At 52.6% G+C, this 22,092-nt stretch overlaps 9 protein-coding genes across 9 annotated transcripts; 2 read left to right on the plus strand and 7 right to left on the minus strand.

Moving 5' to 3' along the window:
- Positions 1-41: 41 nt before the first annotated feature.
- On the minus strand, positions 42-797 carry Z520_02867 (uncharacterized protein; the record flags this gene model as incomplete). The annotated part of the gene is made up of 1 exon (XM_016773380.1): positions 42-797. One exon carries the CDS (start codon positions 795-797, stop codon positions 42-44), a length of 756 nt encoding a protein of 251 aa, XP_016635437.1.
- A 2,178-nt stretch (positions 798-2,975) lies between these two features.
- On the plus strand, positions 2,976-3,728 carry Z520_02868 (uncharacterized protein; the record flags this gene model as incomplete). The annotated part of the gene is made up of 1 exon (XM_016773381.1): positions 2,976-3,728. The coding sequence occupies one exon, from the start codon at positions 2,976-2,978 to the stop codon at positions 3,726-3,728; it is 753 nt and encodes a 250-aa protein (XP_016635438.1).
- Positions 3,729-4,027: 299 nt separating this feature from the next.
- Positions 4,028-5,259, minus strand: Z520_02869 (uncharacterized protein; the record flags this gene model as incomplete). The annotated part of the gene is made up of 2 exons (XM_016773382.1): positions 4,028-4,708; positions 4,843-5,259. 2 exons carry the CDS (start codon positions 5,257-5,259, stop codon positions 4,028-4,030), a joined length of 1,098 nt encoding a protein of 365 aa, XP_016635439.1.
- Positions 5,260-5,927: 668 nt separating this feature from the next.
- Z520_02870 (uncharacterized protein) lies at positions 5,928-8,388 on the minus strand (the record flags this gene model as incomplete). Its single annotated transcript, XM_016773383.1, has 3 exons — positions 5,928-7,568; positions 7,618-7,803; positions 7,858-8,388. 3 exons carry the CDS (start codon positions 8,386-8,388, stop codon positions 5,928-5,930), a joined length of 2,358 nt encoding a protein of 785 aa, XP_016635440.1.
- A 1,592-nt stretch (positions 8,389-9,980) lies between these two features.
- On the minus strand, positions 9,981-11,857 carry Z520_02871 (uncharacterized protein; the record flags this gene model as incomplete). Its single annotated transcript, XM_016773384.1, has 2 exons — positions 9,981-11,676; positions 11,724-11,857. 2 exons carry the CDS (start codon positions 11,855-11,857, stop codon positions 9,981-9,983), a joined length of 1,830 nt encoding a protein of 609 aa, XP_016635441.1.
- Positions 11,858-13,337: 1,480 nt separating this feature from the next.
- On the plus strand, positions 13,338-15,369 carry Z520_02872 (uncharacterized protein; the record flags this gene model as incomplete). The annotated part of the gene is made up of 4 exons (XM_016773385.1): positions 13,338-13,875; positions 13,932-14,414; positions 14,470-14,535; positions 14,606-15,369. 4 exons carry the CDS (start codon positions 13,338-13,340, stop codon positions 15,367-15,369), a joined length of 1,851 nt encoding a protein of 616 aa, XP_016635442.1.
- Positions 15,370-16,609: 1,240 nt separating this feature from the next.
- On the minus strand, positions 16,610-17,884 carry Z520_02873 (uncharacterized protein; the record flags this gene model as incomplete). The annotated part of the gene is made up of 3 exons (XM_016773386.1): positions 16,610-16,665; positions 16,743-17,763; positions 17,816-17,884. The coding sequence occupies 3 exons, from the start codon at positions 17,882-17,884 to the stop codon at positions 16,610-16,612; spliced, it is 1,146 nt and encodes a 381-aa protein (XP_016635443.1).
- A 386-nt stretch (positions 17,885-18,270) lies between these two features.
- On the minus strand, positions 18,271-19,254 carry Z520_02874 (uncharacterized protein; the record flags this gene model as incomplete). Its single annotated transcript, XM_016773387.1, has 2 exons — positions 18,271-19,079; positions 19,128-19,254. The coding sequence occupies 2 exons, from the start codon at positions 19,252-19,254 to the stop codon at positions 18,271-18,273; spliced, it is 936 nt and encodes a 311-aa protein (XP_016635444.1).
- A 521-nt stretch (positions 19,255-19,775) lies between these two features.
- Positions 19,776-20,630, minus strand: Z520_02875 (uncharacterized protein; the record flags this gene model as incomplete). Its single annotated transcript, XM_016773388.1, has 1 exon — positions 19,776-20,630. The coding sequence occupies one exon, from the start codon at positions 20,628-20,630 to the stop codon at positions 19,776-19,778; it is 855 nt and encodes a 284-aa protein (XP_016635445.1).
- Between the last annotated feature and the right edge of the window lie 1,462 nt (positions 20,631-22,092).

Consider the following 22,092-nt stretch of genomic DNA (forward strand, 5'->3'; position numbering starts at 1 on the left):
ATGTCATGAATGCACCAAAAGATCCTAATTTCTTAAGACCTTCATAGCCATGGCTTCGCAATCGACCCGAGCTTGTCCTCGAAGATGCCGCCGTACAAGCCAGCGATTTCGTCGAGATAGTCTTCCACACCAAACTTGTAGAGGCCCTTGCCCAGGATTTCCTGTTCTTCCTCATCAAGGAGCCTAGCAGTGGCACCGAACTCTTCGGCGACCTCGTTCACTTGTGCCAGTTCTCTGCCGAACGGGTGTCGGGTCTCCGCAGACGAGTCGGCAGTGCTTCGCGGTTGGGTAATGTTGACAGGAGGTGGCGACATGCGTTGAATAGATCGCTTCCGTGATAATTCAACATGTGCTTTCTTCGAATGCGATGGAGCTCGTTGTGGGACCACAGGTGTGTCAAAGGTTGGTGAAGCAATGGCGGGAAGGAGGGGAGTGGTCTGTTTCGAATCGAAGAATGACTTGGTGTCTTCGTTCGCAGGTGTCACAGGAGTGGCAGGACCGCTGCTATCGATGGAAGAATTGTCATTGCCCGCACTGGTGAGGAAACTGCGGTCGATGGTTGAGAAATCGGAGTCGTTGCCCGACGAAACTGAGCCTGAGGACGACCCAGAAATGCTCCGAATGTCTGGAGCGGTCAACGCCTGCACGTTGGTCGTAGAGATCAACTCGGTTGGCAAAGAGATGAGACTGCGATCGATGGTGCCTGGAGCATATCTAACTGTTGTGCCACGTTGCAATGGTGCTTGGTCCACAAGGTTGCGCTTGACGCGCTTGGTGAATGCTCGAGAGATAGACATTGTGGACGATGTTGTTGATGGAGATGATTGCGAAGGGAGGTCAAATATCCTTTAGACACGGTCGCAGGCACGAGACCTTGGGGATGTTTGCGCTCGGCAATGCGAGGGCAAATGAGGTGGGCCTGTGCGTCTTGTTTATGGGGTTCCGGCTTGCAATTTTGTTTTGGTATTGTGGTAACGCGGTAGAAGTTTATCCGCTCGAACACGTTTTAAATCGAATCGAATCGATGTCTTGTAAGGAATGACAGTTAAGGATTGCTGATATGGCAGGACGCAGTCCGCTCGATGAAGTCGTGTTGCGAGTGAAGGCAACGGGTGACAAGAAGGTAGTGTAAACACTTGGATTTGGTGAAAGAGTGGATAGCTTCGACTGTGCGGTACCACGACGAATCGACCGTCGAGTAAAGAGTGTGACTTGTGATGGAAAGAAAGCACGAGAGAGCAGGATGGAGGGTCAAAAGAATGACTGAGTGGGAAGAGTATTTGGGAAACGAAAGACTTTTTCTGTCGGGATTGGATGTTGGGGGGACAGAAGGGCAAGGGCGAAGTAAAAGCGAGGATTGAAGCTGCAGGGAGAGAAGGGAAAGATGCAGCAAGATGGAGTTGATGGAGTTGGACAGCGCGTGCAGCCGCGGCTTGCAATCCAAACACAGGGCGACCCGGGCGACCAGGGTCCATCCACAACATGAAAGCCCACCCGTCTAGGCTCCCTGGGTTACTTCGTAGGGCTCCCTGGGAGTCTAGGTGGGTGCTAGGCTCCCGATGGAATGCTCTTGGCTGCCATAGGCACTCAACGCTACCCCAGTCGTCGACTGCGGTCCACTGAAAATCTCAACTTGCCCCCGCCCGGTGCCGCCCAGATGAAGCACTGGCGCCCAACATCTTCATTCTCTCAGTGGCCACTCTCAACGCCACCAACTGCTCTATACCTCGCACAGACTAGATCCTAGCTCCCACGCTCAGCGTTATTTGCCTCGTTGTGCCCGTTCCCGATTTCTCAGGGGCTGCACGAGCACGAACCTGGGCCGTCCACATCCATTCAGAGCCGCCAAATCGTTTTCAGAGCCGCCGAGGAGGTGATGTGAAACGACGACCGACTCCTACATGAACCACTCAGACAGCTGATTGTTCACGTCAGGGCGCTTCTCCTAAACTCAGAAATGCGAGGATCTTCACTTGGGCTCCCCGGCCTGCTTGTGAAGAGGGGGAGAAGATAGAGACAGACTCAGGGAGAAACAGACCCGATCCTGACCTACCCATGCCCATACCCCTCTACGAGTCCTGAGTACGCAGCATGCGAGTCTTCAGGACCCAGCATACCGATTCCTTCTCACTGGATATCTCTGCTCTATTCTTACATTACCATTGCGACATGCGCCTCACTCGTCAGTCGGTGCACATGGCCAATTTAACAACGGTATGACAAGCCCTTGAATGGCAGGCAGAACGGGTACCTCGTACTCCGCACATCACATCCCATGCCTCTCCGCCAACTCAACATGGACAGATCTTCAACTCCGACGTTTGAGAATGCTGGATACGGAGTAGCCAAGCGGACACTGACCACAGTGCTTACATACAAGTCACAGCTTGGGAGCCTCCTCTCCACGGATTATGCCTGGTCGGATTCGTTTCAGAGACAGACCAGAAAGAGACTTGGCACTCCTGAGCTTTCCAAATCGAGGTCGACCCAAGTTTCATGTGCGTGGTGTTTCGAGAGGCGAACTCAAACCAGCTTCCCCGTCCAAGGGGGTTTCCCGTAGCTCCAGTCATAGCCTCATAGGTACCGAGGACAGCAGAGTCAGATGGAATGAACAGCATTTTGTCTTCCCTGTATGAAAGCCCCGTCCTCGAACTTCGAGTTCAGCCATTCGCAGGGATGCCAAGCAAAATAAATCTCCTGAGAGAGATTCGTGCCCCTCGACTTCAGCCTTGCGACTATGCGCGGAGCATCTTCTCCGCAACCAAAATTCCGCGAAAGATTTGTCGTCTCCGCAGGTTGAACGCGCACCGGTAATGTGAATGAACTTTCAACACCATTGAAGACTTTCGCACATTCTCCCTCCTCTTCCCTCTCCAAACGCTAGCTACCCAGGTAGTCTTCACTGTCGAAGCTACAATGACAGCTCCAAAAACTCAAGTCCTAGAAACCTCTTCGACGTATTAATAGCAAACAAGATGGTCCGGATCAAACACCGCTACCTCCTCTTCAACATCCTCTACCCCTCCGCTCCCACGTCCTCCTCCATACCAGCACCAGCACCAGCACCAGCGCTAGGACCAGGCTCAACACCGAAAGAAGCACCAACACCACCGGCGGCTGCTTACATCCTCTTCCTGCGCCCATCGCCGGGCCACCTCACGCCCGCTCTCCTAGTGACGCATGTGCGCAACCAGATCCAGACGCTGTTCGGCGACCACGGCGTGTCCGTGACGCAGTCCTCGCTGCGGCTCGTGTACTTCTCGCCCTCGACCTCGACGGGGATTCTGCGCGTGCCCCGCGCGCACTTCCGTCTCGTGTGGGCGAGCCTGACTTTTCTCACCAATATCCCTCCTCCCAGTACTTCTCGGGCCGGCGGCGGCGCAGGAGGGAGAAGAGGTGGCAGAGAAGTCGTCGACGCTACAGCAGCACGTCCGGAACTGGCTTGTGTGGTCCGGGTGGTCAGGGTGAGCGGGACGATCAGGAAGAGTGAGGAGGAACTGCTCAGACGGGCGAGGAGGGAGGTCGTCCGGGCCAAGCTGCAGGGCCGAAGTACAGGTGAAGAAGGCGATAATGATACGGTCCTGGAAGGAATCTTTGCAGGGCAGAACGGGAGGGGACCGCGGAAGGGGAAAGAGAAGGCTGATGCTGTCGGGTTCATGGGCGCGGAGGAAGAAAGCATTGTGGATTTTGACGAGGACGAGGAGGACTTTGAAAATGATTCGGGTTGAGGAAAGAATTCTTCCTCGACGAAAGACAGCCTGGGGTATCTAACAGCAGAGCGCAGCATCTCGAGTATGTGACGCCCACAGAGAGCGTCAAATGTTCCAGAGATCAAGAAACACCACACGACGGCACCTTTGCCGCCACATCCCAAAATGCCCCGGCTCCTCGTCATGGCCGTTGCACTAGCATATCTCTCACCGCAAAGGCAGCGACCGACCGGCTACTTTCGACGCGGCAATAACCACTGAGAGGGAAAGTCGAATTAGCGTCTTCATCTTCTTGAGCGGCCCATCCACCGGCAATGTCATGAAGGCTTCTTCCCACTCCTCACGACTTTTACACCAACATCTTTCAGCGGCGGTAAGTCCATGTCCTCATCCTCTCCATCCTCGCCCATCGCCATCATTGCTTCTCCGCTCTTGGCCCACTCCTCTTCCCTCCGCTTCTGCTCCTCTTCCCACTCCTTCCTCTCCAACTCATCGTACTCCTCCCTTCTATCGATCCACCGTTCCTGGACGTCCCTCACATCCATCTTACCAACCCCTTCTCTCACAGCGACCTGCCAAACAGAGTCATTTGCGCCCTCGGCGCCACCGAACGCATACCCGCCCGCCCGGTCGATGGTGTGCAACAAGCTCATCATACTCTTTTTATCCTCGACCGCCAACGTCTCGAAACCGACCAACCCGTACTCTTCGACGAGCTGGACAATCGCCTCGTTCAACGCTTGGAACTTCCCGCCTTGCTTGAACATCGGCGACTCTTCCTCGAGGTAAGGGAGCAGGTACGAGAGGTCTTGGACCTCGGTGTAGAAGTCCAGGTTAAACGGTAACGGGGGGTATTTGCTGAGGTTATCGATCTTTGTGAGGACGTTGATGTGTGTAAAGTCGAGTTGGAGCATGCTCCGTAGCGACAGCAGGAGGGTGGAGATGTAAAGCGAGGGCAAAGTGAGGGCGTACGAGTCAATCAGGTTGACCACAACTAGCTGTAAAACAGCAAATGGATAACAGTTCCAGTCAGCCCAAGTTCTTCGTTCCAACGATTCACACATTTAAAGCATTCCCAACAAATGAGGGAAGGATCGTATAGCTTGGGGAGGAACAGGGAAAAAACACACACACGAAACCCGATCTTCTCCAACCTGGCAAAGATCCTCCTGAGCGAGCCATGATGTGTAAACAACTCGACCTGACCGGGACAATCGAACAGAACATAATCATCGCCCAAACTCTTGAGCCGTTCCTCGAACCAGCCCTCGAGGTTCTCCTCGAGCTCCTCGAGCGCGTACAGCACGCCGCCGTTGGGACCGAGGGCGATGTCGTCGTCGCGCATGATGGTCTCGAGCGAGATGAGGTCGCGGATGTCCAGCGCGGGCTCGTAGGACGCGTACGACGACGTGGGTGCTGGGTCGTTGGCCGGGTCCAGGTTCACCACGGAGCACTTGCGGCCGATGGCGCCCATGAACTGTTGCATGCCGTTGCAGTAGGTGGATTTGCCGGCGCCGGGCGGGCCGATGACGAGTTGCGCAAAGGGCATGTTTGTGCGTGGGGAGAGGGAGGTAGGTGGAAAGATAGTGTGAGACTAGTCAGACCGGTAAATTTTTTTTCTTCAGCACTCGGGTATAGGGATCTGGATCGGTAGGCGGCGTGGTGGGCTGTTTGATGGGTTCGCAGAGGCGGCGCCGCAAGGCATAAACGAGGGAATGAGTAGGGCAGTCTACCTAGGTAACTACCTGGTAGGTAGGTATTATCGTCCTCGGTCGGTCAGTGGGCGTCGCAGAACTGTGCCATTAAATGCGACGCACATGCACTGTGTACACGCAATATTGTATGGGAGAACTTGAGACTGTATGTGAGAGTGGGAAACACAATGTCTAGTGATGGTGGAAGAAGGGCAAGTTGGACTCAAGGCGGTAACGGAGGGCAGAATCTCGTCCGATACTCCGCCAATAAAATCGCTCGCCATATGCTTCAGCCATAAAGTCTTCGCGGAGTTTCAGCCTTGCGAGCTTCTGCAACTCGTTTCGAATCTCAGCTTGTATCCTCTTCTGTGGCAGAAAAGCATCTCGCAAGATAAAGCCATATTTCCATTGACCCGGGTATCGATGTACATACATCAGAGCACATAATCCTCCCGTTTCCACACCTTCAAGCGTTAGAATCCGTCCGGCCCGCGCCCTTCTCAGCACCCTTGGCTTCGACTTGTCACTTGGATGAAACCAATGTTTCGGTATCAGCCATGCTCTGTAGACAATCCTTCCTCCCGGCTTCAACTGGTTTCGAAGCATCTGTGTCCAATTTGCACACTCCTCCTTTTGCGTTGGACCACCCTTCCGTTCCCAATCGGAAAAGACCGAATAATTCGCTGACCCAGCTGCTTTGTCCATTGGCCCCTTGCTTAAGATCGATGAGGTCCGCGTGCGTCTTTCCTGCCTCATTGCCGACACGAGTGCTGCCCAACATTGCAATACCCAACATTTCAACATCAGATCCTTCCTCTATGCTCTTGCCACGCTCAATAATCGTAGCTTCATCGCTTCGACGGCCAGGAACAATGGAAAACCGAGCCAGCACGTTTTTGAACAGCCCCGATCTAGGTGACTCTGCGCCTCGAAGAGTCGATTCACCTGAGCTCGTCCTTCTGCCGCCCTTAACGCTGACGGACGAGGGATAATTGGTAAAGTCGTCGCGGGCAGGATGCTGGAATTCCGCTTTGATTTTCCGTTCAAACACTTCATCCTTACAATCTTTTGCTTGACCCTGTTGCTGGGCGTTGAAGAAGGACAAAGGAACATACGTCAGTTCCTTCTTACTCGATGAAGCATGTATGCTTCTCAGCACCCGAACCGTCAGGAAGGTACATGTTGCTGAAGGACTTAGGCCATCTCTGGGTCGACATGGGACCCGGAATGGTTTGGCGGAAAATCTGGCTTGCATCATAGTATCATAGTCCCCGATAACATCGACGAGCTTAACGAAGGTGTTGTAAAGCTGCCATCGACTCCCTTCGCCAATTTTTGATACGGCGGACTGATTGAGAAGTATCCTCAAAATCTCACTGACAGTGGAATCATCAAACCGATGTAGTTGGGCCAGCTGATCTTGTGATAAATCACCGCATTGCATCGTGACATAAGGCAAGTGGTCTTGCGAGGCAGTTGGGACGAGAACGTCGAAGCTTTTGTACATGGTGGGACGGAGCATAAAACAAGCGAGATGCACTCCGGGCGGTGGAAGATGCTCGGACGATGCGCTCCGTCTCATGCGCTCGATCTTAGACACCATCTCATCACAGTTGACTTGCATGCTCTTAGCCAGTGGTTCTGCGATTTGCGCAATGGTGGCAAACCGGTATCCCAGTGCGGCAAACTTGGCTGCCTCACTCCTGCTTATTTGTCGATGAAGGAAGAAATATTTTCCTCGAGCCACCACATACGGTGATGAAAAGCCTTGCTCTGCGTCGGCCGCATTGTTGTAGAATTTGGCTGATAAAGGCCTGATGTTGATTCTCAAGTGCCTGTGAATAGAGATTGTTCCTGTGTCCAGGGGTTCTTCAAACAGAACTCCTAGCCTTTCCAGGGGCTGGTGAATAAGATTCGCCAGCTGCTGGGCCGTGACACAAAACAACTGCTTGAATATTGGAGCGAAGTTGAACGAACCCGCTAGGGCGTCATCTGGCAACTTCTTGGAAGTGTTACTGGGCCGGTATTTCCTCGCTATTGGGTCGTTTTCGATGTGCTCTCTCATGCTAGGAAGGTGGTCCCGCAGCGTTATCCAGTTGTGGGATGCTTGAAAGATCCAGAGGTAGGTTGGATGAGACCTGCTAAGTTCATCTTCTCCAAAGGTCTAAAACGCCGGGTCAGTACAAGGAACGCTTCATCTAAGAGCTGCCTACCTTCTCAATATAGTGGTTTGTTATTTTTTCACTAGGCAAGGTTCCTTCCTGGGTGACCATCACTTTGCCCTCGTCATCGAAGTAAGCGCAAGCCAGCACCAGGCGCTGTGCTTTGATTCTGGCAGTGCGTTTATTGCGCCCTCGGATTAATGCCACCACAAGAAGGATGACACAGGAGGCCATTGACTAGAGGAAGGTCACATCAGCTTCAATTTCTGTAAGATCGGGCAGTAAACTAACAAGAGCGGCTGCGATGACTGCGGTTTGGCCCCTCGAGTTTCCGTGGATGTTCAGATCGCCTTTCCAGTGGTATCCTGTACCAACCGCTGCTGTCCAGTGCATTCCGGAGACAGCAGTGGCGAGAATGACACCACACAGGGCTCTTTTCCACCAGCCGTCTTTCCATGCATCCCGCAGTCGGAAAAAGATTCCAAGAGCAGTGAGACTGGCCAGCTCGGCGATGACGGCGGAGCCGACGACATTCTGGACTCGGTATGAGCAAACATAGTTCTCGACCCCGTATTGGCCGATATAATGCATGCCACAAACGGCGGCTCCAGTGAGACAGGCGGCGATGGCAACATGAAGCTGACGAGCTCGAGTCGGCATCCCAAGAGCGTAGAAAGCGAAAAGGAGTACAAGAATTGGCATAAAGAAAGAGATTGCGGTGAAGCCGGAGTTGTAGAGTATCTGTCGCTGGGGGTCTCCGTTTTGTAGCACGATAGCTCTATTACCCACGAAGTGCATGCCCCAGATCCCGATGCCGCCCATGGTGATGGCGGATGCCACAAGCAGAAACCTCGAGATTAGTTAGTGGTCAGCGATTACGGTGAGAGAAGAGTGAACTTGCCAATTGTACGCTCCACTCCTCGATGTGCGCCTTTGGAGCAGTTCCAGCGTGGTGATACATCCTATGAGTGAGGTGAAGAACGAAAGAACTATGTGAGCAGCATCGTATGTAACAGTGGTTTGGGAGGGATCAGAGCTGGCTCGGATCGCAAAATGATGCAGCGTGAAGACGGCATTGTGGTCCATTCGTCAGCAGGGGTGAGGGTTTCCGGTCTCTTTAAGGACTTGGAGCCTCCAGCAAACAGTGCGAGGAGGTGGAATGGAGAGAGAGAAGCTGCGAGCCAAGTTGGATAAATTGAAGTACGAGTGAGCAGAGGGGAAAAGGAGGGCACTCAGTGGAGCTGGAATACTAGAAATGAGGGAGGCAGACAGTGGGCAAGGTAAGGTCAAGGTGCAAATGATACGAATTTGAGAGGCGTCAGTTGCACTGGAGGAGCAGTAATGAAAGAAAAAGAAGACAGTGCTCACAGGGAATGAGGCGCATATATTCAACAATTGGAAGCGACGATGCTAAAGGACGCTCTTTTTCTTTCTCTCATTGGGGACAAGCGATCAAGTCTCAGAACTCAGGAAGGCGCGGCCACTAAGCCAATGGGCAACAGCTTTCAAGATGTCTAGTGCAGCTGAAGCCCGGAAGGATATGGTGGGATCTGGATTCAAGTGAAGGACGACTATGCAGGAGAAACGCGTAAAGAGTGTCTGAGCACACGGGCTGGGTGTGTATGAGAGAGCCGAGGACGAATGAAAGCGGACCATGGCGCATTGATGACAGGTCTGTCCAGAGGAGTGCAAAGCAAGGGATCGGGGGAGGCGAAGGGGTTTGCTTTTAGGACCAGAATCAGAACTGGACATCAGCATCGGGGCGAAGATGTGCAGCGTCCAATTAGGAAAGTAGAAAGAGTGTGTGTGCGTCTTGGGATGAGGACTGAGAGCCAGTTTGAGGTTGTCAACTGACAGATTTGACAAGTTGACAGGCTGGTTGGACACCTGTCGCTGATGCAAGGAGGCGAGGAACTAGTGAGTCTCTTTCTCCCCAATTCCACAAGCATTGCGATGCTTCCAGGCCTAGACTGCAGCAAGTGTCATCTAGGGCAGGGTAGAGGGGTGTCAGAGAAACGCAGAACAGAGCAGAACAAAGTGAGCAGACAGTGAGAGAGAAGTGAAAGACTCGGAGTGCAAAGTGAAATGTCGAAAGTGAAGTGACAAGAGACTGTGTAACACGATGTTCCCAGTTCAGACTAGTCGACCATCGCTAGGCCCAACGCTACACCGCATCGGGGCAGTTACTTCGATCTCTTCCCATCCCGCGATCGCCAGGCACCGGTTCTTTGGGCACGATTCATATTGCTACCCAGGTACCTAGGCCCCTAGTACTGGGTGGCTACCTAGGCACCGTTCGGCGAGAATCTCAGTAAACAGATCGAGTCAAACGTAGAATGCCACAGAGAGAAAGGTCGCACACGTCTATCATTAGAAAGAATACCACTATTTTATCTGCGCTTTTGGGTGGCCTGTTACTGTGGAGCCGATTTCTGTCCCTTGCCGCCGCCATTGGGAACCACCGTCTCTTCGTCTTCACTGTCGCTCGCCAGATCATAGTGCTGGGCTTCCATATTCCCATGTCGCCGGCTTGACGCCAGGTCATCCAGTTCGCTTTCGTCAAAATCCCCGGCTTCCACATCTCCGCGACCTTTCCGCATTGAGCCGTTGGCAAGCGGGACACTGATATACCCTTGACTGCGAGCCTTCCGTCTTCCTCGCCAAACCCAGTAACCAAACAAGGACGCGGCAATGAGCACAACCACCAAAGCCGCCTCGCCGCTGCGATAGTAGGCTTTGAATTCGGCGTCTTTCAGCTTCTGACTCTCCTCTTCCGCGCTGATGGTGCTGTTCGCCGGCGCTTCAACCTCCGTTTCGGTGCCCACCTTTTCACCATCAATGAAGCTATCAGACGGCTGGCCACCAATGCCAGTCACGTCCACCCCGATAAATCGATCAAGCATATCTCGAGTCCGTCGAGGGTAGTCGAACGGCACCATATGACTCGAATTGTAGAATTTGACATAGGTGAGGTTCCGCGCTTCTTGATAGATGCCGGCCTGTTCCCCTTCGAATTCCCAATCGCGCTTCGGGGCTATGACCCCCGGAGACAGCTCAAATCCCTTGCCGCCTAGCCACTGCATGTTGTTGACAAAATCCTCCGTTCCGACATGATTGCAGATCAGGTCGTCCGCGCCACTGAACAGGAGCACTGGAACGCCCTCCTCGAGAATGCCCGGAAGCAATTGAACACTCGGTTTCGAGTGCCTAGCTCGGAACGAAGAAGAAACAGCCCCCGAACACTCGACCCACCCAGTCCGCTTGTCGGGGTTCACGTGCAGGGCTGCAAGCACGTCGTCCCGACGCAGATAAGGCGTCACGGTCTCCAAATCCGGAGGCCAGGCCATTCCGCACGATGGCCACTTGTCTTTGAGCTTGACGTCATACATGTTGTAACACATGCCGTTCTTCTTGGACACGTCGAGAATCGTGGAGAGAACAGCCTCGCACGCACTGACGTCCACCGTTTCTGTCCCGCCAGGCTTGCCCAGTTCGGTAATGCAGGATGCCTGCGCCGCCTCAACTCTGGCTGCTTCAGGAGTACCGCCTTGGATGATTCCAGACTGGTATGCAAACGGAAGATAGGACTGATATTGTTCAGCTGGAGCAATCCAACCATTTCCAATGAGAAGCCCCTTAACGTTCCATGCCCCCTTGCCCTGATCTTTCACTTTAGCGTTGCGATCCAAAACAGCCCTTGTGATATAGGGAATGTATTGCCCGGCGTATGATTCGCCTGCGAAGTACAGGTCGTCGTTCTCGTACTGTGGAAATAGCCCAAACCACTTTTCCATAAAGACAAGGAATTGGTCCGCCATCTCCTGCAGTTCACGGAGGTAGCTGTCCGTGTTCACGTAGCTGAAGCCGGTACCGACAGGGTTGTCCACGAATAATACGTTGGCGAATTCGTCCCAGGATCCATTGTTGTAAGCCAGTTTTCCTCCTTCTCTTACCCGGTAGGGTCCCAACTCCATCAATGCCCCGTCCATCGAGCTGCATCCCGGTCCACCATTGAGCCAGATTACGGTTCGTGCTCGGTCGGCGATGTGTCGGTTCTGATAGTGCCAGAAAAAGATGTGTCCGTTGTGTTCAGGGGTGATTTCAACATGTCTGCATACATCAATATCTGTTTCCCCCAATGTGTAGGGGCTTCATACCCGGCGTGCATCTTCAGGAGAGGGCCATCTGGCTGTCCTGGCAGCGAATGGACATAGTAATCAGCTGCGGTTTTATCCGCCCATGCTGAAGAGATGATGGACAGCAGGGCGCATGTTGCCCAAAACCTGGTCATATTGTAGGAGGAACTGCGAGAAAGGTGCTACCGCTCAACTGACATCTCCGGGCTAGGTGTGCGAGGGAGTCGCGAGGACGGATAATGCGGTGGAAAGGAAGGGTTTGGTCGAGTAGTTGGTCTCCGTGCCCGTGGCGTGTTTGAATGTTATATTGAAAAGGAGATTCCAGGAGAGAATGATCAGTCTTTATGGAGAACCTGAGGCAGGTTCCTAAAAGACACCCTATCGGCAAGTCGCAATTGGGGGCGCGATCTAGAACAAGTCTGACTTGAGCCAGCTGTCCGATTCCGAGCGGAGTTCGGGGACAACTGGTGCAGGGAACACAGGTAGGACACCGTTCGCTCGAGACGACTCGGCACAATGAAGAAGGAAGAAATAGTATCTCGAATGAAAATGACAGGATCTTATTGAGAAAACGAGAAGATGAGAAACAGCAAATGCCCCCTGGCTGAGCCCAGATGAGCCGAAGTGTTGACGAATCCCCGTCGGATAAACGTGGCTTGGCTTTTTCCGCGCGGCACCATGCGTGACCATGTCGCCGCCTCGCCCCAGATCGACAGCTTGGATGCGCTACCTCCCTTCCATTGAGGATCCTGAAACGCCGTATGCCAGAAATTCCATCCCACAGCATGCTGAAAACTGAACCTCCCATGCAAGCTCATATCGGAACACAACCTATCCGGAGCTCCTTGGCTCCACAACTTTGTCTGGACCTCTCCGACATTCCTCCCTGTTGCTTCAGGAAGAAAACAGCAAAGGACAGGAGATCTTGCATGTAATCTCACCAGGACGCGATGGTTCTACAGAATACATTGGACTCTGCGGGAATTGTGAATGAAAATGAAATACAGATAGGGCAACCCAACAATCCAGGTGGACTACGGTCGTCCATGACTTGTACCTCGTACTGTTGTATGCTTCAGCCCAAAAGGCGCAAGGTAAGTTCAGAGTTGCTGATGGACGGCCGCATAACACCGTCGCTCTAGGACTGTACAGATGGTTTCTCCTTGAGCGGTGGTACGTTGCTGCAAAACCAGCACGAAGTGAAGATGGCATCGATGATCGATGTTTTCTGCCGGACGACCAGCCTCAATGGAGGACCCTATTGTTCTTTTGCGCCGCACCTCGATTCACTCACTGGCAACATTGGCAAAATTTTTCAATGGCTGTCCATTCATTCGTCCATTGAGACAGTCACTGTGAAGGAATATTCAACGGCTGGGAGGAAATGGTTCCCTGTTTGGGACGGTGAGGTGAATATTCCCACTGATGAACTTGAAATCTCTTCAATGTCACTATTTTCTTTCCTCTCTCACCTTCTCTCCAATCGACATCTCTCTTGCAAGGTCCAGGGTATTGTCTTTTGTGTTTCTCTACTCTGCCTGTTGTGATATCGAAAGCCTGGTTGTGCGATCAAGGCTTTCCGAACAACGCCATCTCTCTCAATTCAAGATAGGGCCAGCCGTTGGTCAATGCAAGATGCCCGTCTTCAGTGCGCCTTACGTGGGCTTGCCTGATCCTGAGAAGAGAACTGTGGAAACCATGGAGACTCCATTGAACCAGATCACTTCTCCTGAGCGTCGCAACAAATCCTGGTACAAGAAGCTCAGCTTCAGCTCGCGGAGCATTGGCAAGAGTGGTCGTTCTTCTCGCACGTCTACCGGCCTCGCGGAAGCCCAAGCAAGAAGTGAAGAAGAATATCTTCTGAACAAACCCCTCCCTCCTCTCCCACAACCTCCATACTTCGAGTACATGTTCGCGGATGCTGGTCTCAAGGCAATGATGTCCAATGAATCACTGAAATCAACACTCGCAGCGCACAGCAATGCACAAGGTAACCGCGTCCCATCCGCCGCGTTGGAGTTTCTAATCATGATCTGTATAGCTACCACCCAATTGGAGGGCAATCATAATCAACCTACGGCTCACAATCCCCCCGAAGGAAATTTCATCCTTGAATCTCCCGAACTCGCCCAATTCGCCTTCGCCCATGCCGGTGTGGACGTGACGACCAAAGGTATGGCTTTACGTTAGAACCTTTTGCTCCGTGCTTCGCTAATCAAATGTAACTAGACATGATCGACAATCACTTCGCGGCTCTTGGCACAGGCCTCGAAGGACATCTTCACATTGACATCGAAGAAGAACTGGAGAAGGAGAAGGCATCTGAATCGTTCTTTGGCGGAATCCAGGCAAGAGAAGGACCCACCGCCTATCACGCCCCCGTGGTCGATGAGGATGGCTTTGCCGATCGACGAGAAGGTCTGGAAGATTGGCCTCAGCTCTGGGCACAGGACAAGGAGACTTTGGACGACTACGTGATTCCAGGGTCTGAAAGCCTCTCAATGCAACTCAGCAAGACCGCGGACCACGAAGACAACGGTGACAACGGTGTCAAGCCCATTCTCCAACCCAAGTCTCAGAAGAAAAAGGCCAAGGCCCACTTTCGAGAGTATCCCGATTCATATTACAACGCCGACGGTACCGTCAACGATCCAGAGTTTCAACCTGTCCAACCTGTTCAGCCTCCCCGCCCATTGACAATTCGGAAGAAAGGTGAGTCTCTGAGATGCAAATGTTCTCTCATCTGAAATACTGACGGATTCTCCAGTCAAGAAGAGGAATGCCCGCGACTCATTCGTGACCAGATCCACTCCCGATGAGCCAAAAACCGATGGTCAGTGTCCTCAAACAACTTTTCCTTCTTTTCGTCCTATGGTACCTCCAGTAGCTAACACATTTTCCAGACCACGACATCCATCTCCTCTCCACCAAGAAGATCCGCGTGGCAGAGAAGCTCGTTGATCAAGACGTCAACAGCAGCAGCCGTGTCGTCTCGGTGTGTGGCTCCATCTCCAATAGCAGCTCAACCACTCTTTCCTGCCACGACGAGGACGACCGAAGCCGCAATAGCGCCAGCACAGCACCCACTGATGTCGACGATGACGATTCCTCCGAGGCCGCTCTAGCTCTCAAACGCAAGCGTCTCACCACAGATTTGACGGGCTATCCGGGCCAATTCGAATCATATGAAGCCAACTACCTTCACGTGCGGGTCCGCCGCAGTTCGAACTATGGAGATCCGGTCCCATTCACGATGGGCGACCCGCTCCACCCGAACAACGAATTCACACACACAAACTTCGTCCAAGACCCAACGTACCCGTCGACGAACTACACCAAGGCCGACCTGGAGGTCCTCCCCGTCCGTCGTCGCGCGCTCGATCACGCTGAACGCTGTGCCGCGCACGCCGCATCCCTGGTTTCCGTCCGCTCCGCCGTCGAAGAAACCCTGCGCCGAGAGGTCCACCGCGAGTGTGCGGCCGCGCGACTCGAGGGCGTCTCCGTGGGCCAGTACCGCTACTACCAGGGGTTCATGAGCGTGGAAGACTACGTCGCCGCCCGCATCTGCGTCTGCTGGGGTTTCTGCTGGTGCAGCAAGTTGTGCACTCTCTACGGCGATGTCCTCTGCCCATGCAGCGAGTGGATTGGCGTGCACGGCGATGACTGAATGGCCCGGCTTGCGCGGGCTTTTCGAAGCCAAAAAAAAAGCCATAACGAAAAGGAGAATGAGATTCAGCAGAAAGTTTCTCAATATGCCCGAGAAAGATATTCGATTTGCGTGAGACGGTCACTCAGCCAACCGACCAGCTACACAGCACCCAGTCGAACGACACAGAATTGTCTCATGGGACCGAGTATCTGCATGTGCACAAGCCGCACACATGAGCTCACAAGAGCACATCGCACGTCCTTCCACACTATTACTTCTCCTCTAGCGACCACAACCAAGCGCATACAGGAAGACAAATCTCCAAGGACCACAGACCAAAGACATCCTCCAGGTCTGAAGTGGAGCAGCCTCCTTCTGGACGAATGATTCAGAATTTCGAGAAAGGGCAACGCCCGCGGAAGGGGAAAAAAAAAAAAGAAAGAAAAGCAGGCCACCCAGAGAGGAGGAAGTTTGTCAGTGGGAGAAAAATTGGCGGCAAAACAAGGCGCAAATGCGCGTGATCAACCAGCCGTAGATCATTGACGAGCAGCCGGGGCACCGATCGGCATGGCTGATATTGGTCGGTCGGTTTCGTTCAGGGTGAACAGCGCGCTGGGTGTTAAATTGGCGATATGCCGATTAATTGCCTCACGGCGGAAAAGAAACATTAGGGTCATGAAAAGAGCTTGAGGTGAACATCGATATGGACATGATGCTTGCAAGGGCTGTGACACCTGCATGGCTGATCACCACATAGGTAGTGAAGGGCGGAGCAAGCAGCAAAACATTAATACTAAGGGCGGAGCACGAGAGAATATTAGAGGAAAGGGGCCAAGCAGTCATATTCATAGATCCAATTGACGAGATCTCAAATAGAGTCAAACGTCCAGCTCTTGGGAATTCTTTTTCGAGTACATGTCTCTCAGTGCTGACTCGAATGCAGCGATCCCTCCCAGCCCCAGCTCCAGCTCCAGCTACAGCTCGAGATCCAGCTCTGTCGTGCTTCAAAGCACTTGTGTTTTCTCCTCTGAATTTTCGTTCTCATGTTCAAAGCTGCAACCGATGTAGTGTCTCAAAGGCCTCACATGCCTCTACCCAATGTTCAAGCGCCCTTAAAGCCCGTCCGGTATTTTGGCATGCCCGCTCTTCAGAATGTCTGCTTGAAACTTAAAAGCAATGCTGTCTTCATATTCCACGTATGCTCCTGTGCGCGCGGCGCTTCCGAATCAACATCTCATATCTTTGCTTGCACCAACGGCTACGTCTGAGGAGTCAGTAGAACCTTGAAGAACCGAAGCGTGTTTGCCATGATGCCTGTTGGGGAAGAGAGGATCAGCCACAAAGACAAAGTGATGCGGCCGCAGGGAGAGAATGAGGACTCAGAAACTCACCTGTGGGCGTAGGTGCTGTGGGCATAGAATCCTGCTCTGCATCAACAGCCACATAGGAGACACTGTCTTCGGGCCGGATCTCGACGTGGTTAGCTAGATCTTGCTGGATCATCTTGCCGATAGAGTCTGTAGTCGTGAAAGAGCTCGTCGCAGATATGGAGGATGTCATTGAGATAACAGAGGACGCTAGATCTGGCTTGGGGACTGTGCAATCGGCGATGCCTTCCAAAATCTGAGGTCGGCTTTTGGGAGGCAGCTGAAGAACCATCCCAGGTTTCAAGTTCTCCAGAGTGATTTCGCTATGTGTATCCACGACTCCTTGCTTCTCGCTCGTGAAGACGCTACTCAATGGAGTATTTGGTGGAGAGTGTTCGATGCTTGGAAGTGGCTGGTCAGAGGGGTGCATGCTGGACCTAACCTTCGCTTTGGGTACAGCAACGGTCTTTTGTTGAACGTCGTTCACGTTGATGGGTGGAACCGCCTTCTTGGTGGCCGTCTGGCGGTGGACTTTGGGGGGCGTTGGCTGCGACTTGTTGTCCCGCTTTGGTTTCGGCTTGAGATCACCGCTGCAGTCGAACATGTCGAACATGAACAGCTCATCGTCCTCGGACTTGATTGCTTCGGCGTCGACAACGTAATCCTCATCACTGTCCGAAGAGGTGATAGCGCTGGAATCCTCGTCGTTGGCCAAGCAAGCTTTGATGTCATATTTCAACCTTTTTCCCCGGGTCTGACGCCGAGAAGACGGTTTGACATCAACCTGACCGTCAACTTGGGGAGGCCCTGCAACGTCTGCTTCATCTTCATCATCCTCGGCATCTTCCATCTTGCGTTTGCGGGTGCCGGTGTTCTGCTTCTTGCCCTGACTAGCCTTCCGTCCTTGAGGAGGTTGGGCGGGTGTTGGTGTAGCAGGTTGTCCAGTGTTTGTGTTATCCTCGATCTTCTTCTTGAGTCGCCGCCAGCGAATCTCCACTGCTCCTCTAGTCGATCCTGTTGCTATGGCCACAGCGTTCCAGTCGACCTATACGATGTCAGTGATGGCACACAGAGAGAGCTGACCTCATGGTACGTACCTTTCCAGAAGCGTTTACGAGACAATGGTACAAGAAGACGACGTTGTCGTCAGCTTGGAATGGGGCCATGATGGCGGACTGTTCTTGGTTGAGAGCCGTGCAGAAGAGGAGGTCGTTGGACTAGGGTTAGGGATGGAGTTGAAAGTCGGCGGAAAGAAGAGCAACAGCGATGATTTATAACAACTGGCGCCCGATGGCACGTGAATAGAGATCAGTAGTCGAGCCACCGCTTCGGTTTGTCTGACGATCCGACCCTTAAGAGCATCGAGGAAGTGAGGCTAAAGTGAGCTGAAGGTACCCCAGATCCAGATGGATCCAAGTCGAACAAGAGTCGGCTTGGTTGGTGCAAAGTCGCAGAAGCTGTCGGTCTCAGCTGAAGTGAAAGAACAGTGACTTTCCGGTAATCAATTGATCCCAAAACGTCTCGTTGCTCTGAATAGGGAAGTTCGGCTCATTCATCTATTCATTTCAACGTCATTCATTTCTCCCTGACTCGTCTTTTTGAGTGCCATCTGATTTCTTGTCAGGGACTCAAGTAAGGCCTCCTTGAGAACAGTCTGTGCTCCGCGTGCGGCAGCAACAGCAGCGTCAACCAGTTCGTCGAATCCAGTTGATGCATTAGCACCTTGGGTTGAGATAGAACCACTTGACCACACTTCCACAATCTCATCCCTTGATGATAAATAGCCCACCACACAGCTCGACCGTATCTCATCGTGCTCGATAGGCGCAGGATCTAGTATTCGCAGAAACTTTGAGTCGGGTCCAGGGACAACAGCGGCGACGCCTGCGGCCAACAGGTCCAAACAGTCAATCTTCGCATCTGCCAGCGCCGCCATAGCCACATTAATTGCTGCCGCCAGTAGGTTGAAGAGTTCAAGCCCCGCGTATCGACCTCCCTCCTCTTGGTTATCTTCTCCCTCGAGGACTGTGACTGCAACGTCAACAGCACTCTTCGGCCACCTATCTGGCAAGAGAGCGCCTTTCAAGGCATTTTCCAGATGCAATCCCAAATCTTTTTCAGTCTGATTAGGAACGTAGCTTTGCCGGACGCGGGTCGCAAATGGAGCAAACTTGACTGATGCAGTCAGTTGTGCATTGGGCGAGAATGAGGCGGTTCTGGGCAATGGTTTTGGCCCATGCACAGAGCATGACAATTTTATGGTGGAGAACGTAGGTACAAGAGAGTGAGTCGGTGCCGGAGGACTTTCGAGTTCAAAATACGCTGAACCGCTGGCCGACGGTACTATGCCGGTCTGTAGAACTGCGCTTGGTCAGTATATGCCAATGGTGGAGGAAATGGCCATCGTACAGATCTTGCGCAGTTCATTTGGTTTCCTCACTCGTCGTCGTGACGGTGTCGCAGCCTGTGGGTAAGGCGCAAATGCCGGAGGGCTGGTCGTGCCTCCCGGCCCATTGATTCTTCGTCTGTCGCTCATGACATCGCAATTTCAATCTGAATGAGTGGACGTCCAGGGAGGACCAGAACACATTGAATTTGAGGAAAACACTTTTTGAGCAGCCAGTCGCAATTGTCGCACTCGCCAAGGATCGCAAAATGTGACTCGCGATTTAATACTCCGCGGTAGTTGCGGGGATGATACAGCCTTGCGCAGCCTCGTGCGAACTACTATCTCTCAGTGTCGTTCAACCTGTTCAGCATCGCCTGGGAAAGCAATCGGACCCTTTTCCAGTGTCTTCAAGCAAGAATGAAACCTTCTGACCATAACCTTTACATCGATGTCCTCGGGACGGGTGTATGCCTATTCCCAATTGACAGAGCTGTCGGGTGAAGGATTTAGTCGTAGGTACGACGAGGTCCCGAGTACACACTCGCGTACTACTGCCTTCCCTTTGGGGGATTGCTCGGGTCTGGCCCTCGTTGATAAGCATATGCGGATCTCTCTTTCTCTCAGGATTGGTGAGCACTCGGTTGTCAAGACCGTGCTCAAGCTCCCATTCAAGAAGCTATCAATGCGGACTGTCCTCGTCCCTTTCCCCATTTGACAATTGCTTGTAGGTATTTGATGCCAGCATAGCCTGTGACTCCGATCAACAGCCCTATTGATCCCACCAGGACTGCAAAGCGCCTCCTCAGTCGCGCAATCAAAGCCTTCGTTCCCTTGTCTAGCCATGACCTCGGGAAAGCGTGCGGAAAAGGTTGTTGCGGAACAGGGACATTTAGAATCTTGCATAACGGCTCCCACCCATCCCGAACGTTGAAGAAGAAGAGCTGATCCGGCGGCACCACGCGCCGGACATACTCGGCATGTGCTTCATAGAGCCTCTCTTGGTTGAGCATGGGCCAAGGCTCGCACTGAGGTATACCCACAGCTTGCGGGACACGCTTCCAGAAATCGATGGAGAAGATGCAGAAGCGCCACAGGCTGGGAGAGAGCCAGGCCCAAGGATGCAGGTCGTGAATGCTTTGCCAAAGTGCCGAATAGCTGGCCCACCATGAGTCTCGGTCTCGGACAGTGCATATGACCTTTGCCTCTGGATACAACTGCAACAGCTCTTCAAGGAAATAACAACCGGGTTGGTCAGAGCTTGCCACACAGCCTTCGGTCAATTGGGCAAGACGATATTGGACAAAGGTGCGGTCGACTAGAGTCCTCATGGGACAATGCTGCGTAAGCTCCAGCAATCGTCGTTGTGTATCGCGGTCTCCAAGATAGGACGCGGAACCCCCGTCAAAGACTGGGCCATTTAGAAGAATTTTAAGAGCTTCGGTCATGGACGTCGTGCCAGTCCGGGGCAGCCCGCCGACGATGACGCTTAGAGCCGGTCTGCGGTCACCATCGACGTTAGCCATATCATCGAGTAATTCTGAAGTGGTCGTCGTCACTGTCGTTGTTAATGGTACTGTGCACCCCTGCTTGTCCTTGCCGATAATACCTGGTCTACATCAAAGATGCCATTGAGCACCTCAGCCGCACCTGATGAGATCAGACCCCAAGGTAAGCACAGACAACGGGGCTTTCTGCACCACCACCGACCAAATTTATGTATGAGCTGATGTTGTATTTCCTGGTCCAGTCATTGGCACGCTATTTCTCGACCCTGCCGACTAGGTAGGTAGATCTGTGTGAGAGCCTCACCAAAAACTCAAGTTTGTAACTCTGGCAACTATCGAGAGCCTTGCCACCTAGCCGTGCTAGCCTTGTCCGCTAGCCTCGTCCGGGGTGTGTCACGGGCCTCAAATTGCCAAGCTTCCGATGTTTATCCGAATCCGAAACAATTTTGTCGCTTCGACTTTTGCAGCACCTTTGAACTTCGTCTTTGTGTCGCCCAGATCTTGAAATCTACCAAGACTTCAACTGGGTCTATGGTCACCCTCGATTGCCCGAGTCATACATGACCGCCTTCAGTGGACCTTTGTTCCATCAGTAGAAACCGAACGTGAGTTGCTCCATTTCGTTCTCCCAGCCCCCCGTGTTCCCTGATGAAACTTCATCATACACCAAGTTCCGGCGATCCTTTTCATGAGCCTTGAACTCAAACATGCACTACCATCTGAGCCCCTTGGACACAAGACATCTCTGGCAGATTTTTGTTCATGACATTGGATGGAGAGAAACTGACATCCATCTGGAAGAGCAGCAGGTCGATCGTGGGATGACAAGTTTTCAACGGTAATGCAAGATGTAAGTCCTGCCTGATTTTCCTTTCTTCGTTCTCTTCGCCCATCACTCCTATGATGATCAAAGGTTCTTATCAAACAGTTCTGCTTCTGATATCCCTTGAAGAAAGCATTACCAAAGCTTACCATATTGTCTGACTCCACACCTCTTAATACCATGCTTCCAAGCTTCAGCCATTCCACTCAATTCAGTGACCTTGCTTTTGAGCTAACAGGTGGCCTATTCACAGAAACGACAGACTGCTCGACCAAAGAATGCAAAACCATGAAAAGTATGTCACCCACTATCATCCAGCCGCTCCACCAACACCTCTTGCATCCTCGCATTGCTTGATTTTCTGTTCATGATGACACCAAGTCTATCCATTCTCTGAGTTCTCCACTTGAGAGACACCTTTCCCCCAAACGCGACTGTAACCCACCGATCGTGGCTATCGTTATGAAGTTGCGTGTTGGTTTTGGGTTCGTCGTTCCGGGGAAGGGTATGAGGTCGACGGCTTTTCTGACCCTCGTTCACGTCTTTTGCTTCCCATCGAGGTCTTTGTACATGTTGGCACAAGGCAAAAATATAGCTAATCGGAGTTTTGAATAGGGTTTGTTCGATAGAAATATATTCTAAGCTAACCCTGACTCG

The sequence above is a fragment of the Fonsecaea multimorphosa genome (genome assembly GCF_000836435.1).
Source record: "Fonsecaea multimorphosa CBS 102226 unplaced genomic scaffold supercont1.4, whole genome shotgun sequence".
Lineage (NCBI taxonomy): Eukaryota > Fungi > Ascomycota > Eurotiomycetes > Chaetothyriales > Herpotrichiellaceae > Fonsecaea > Fonsecaea multimorphosa.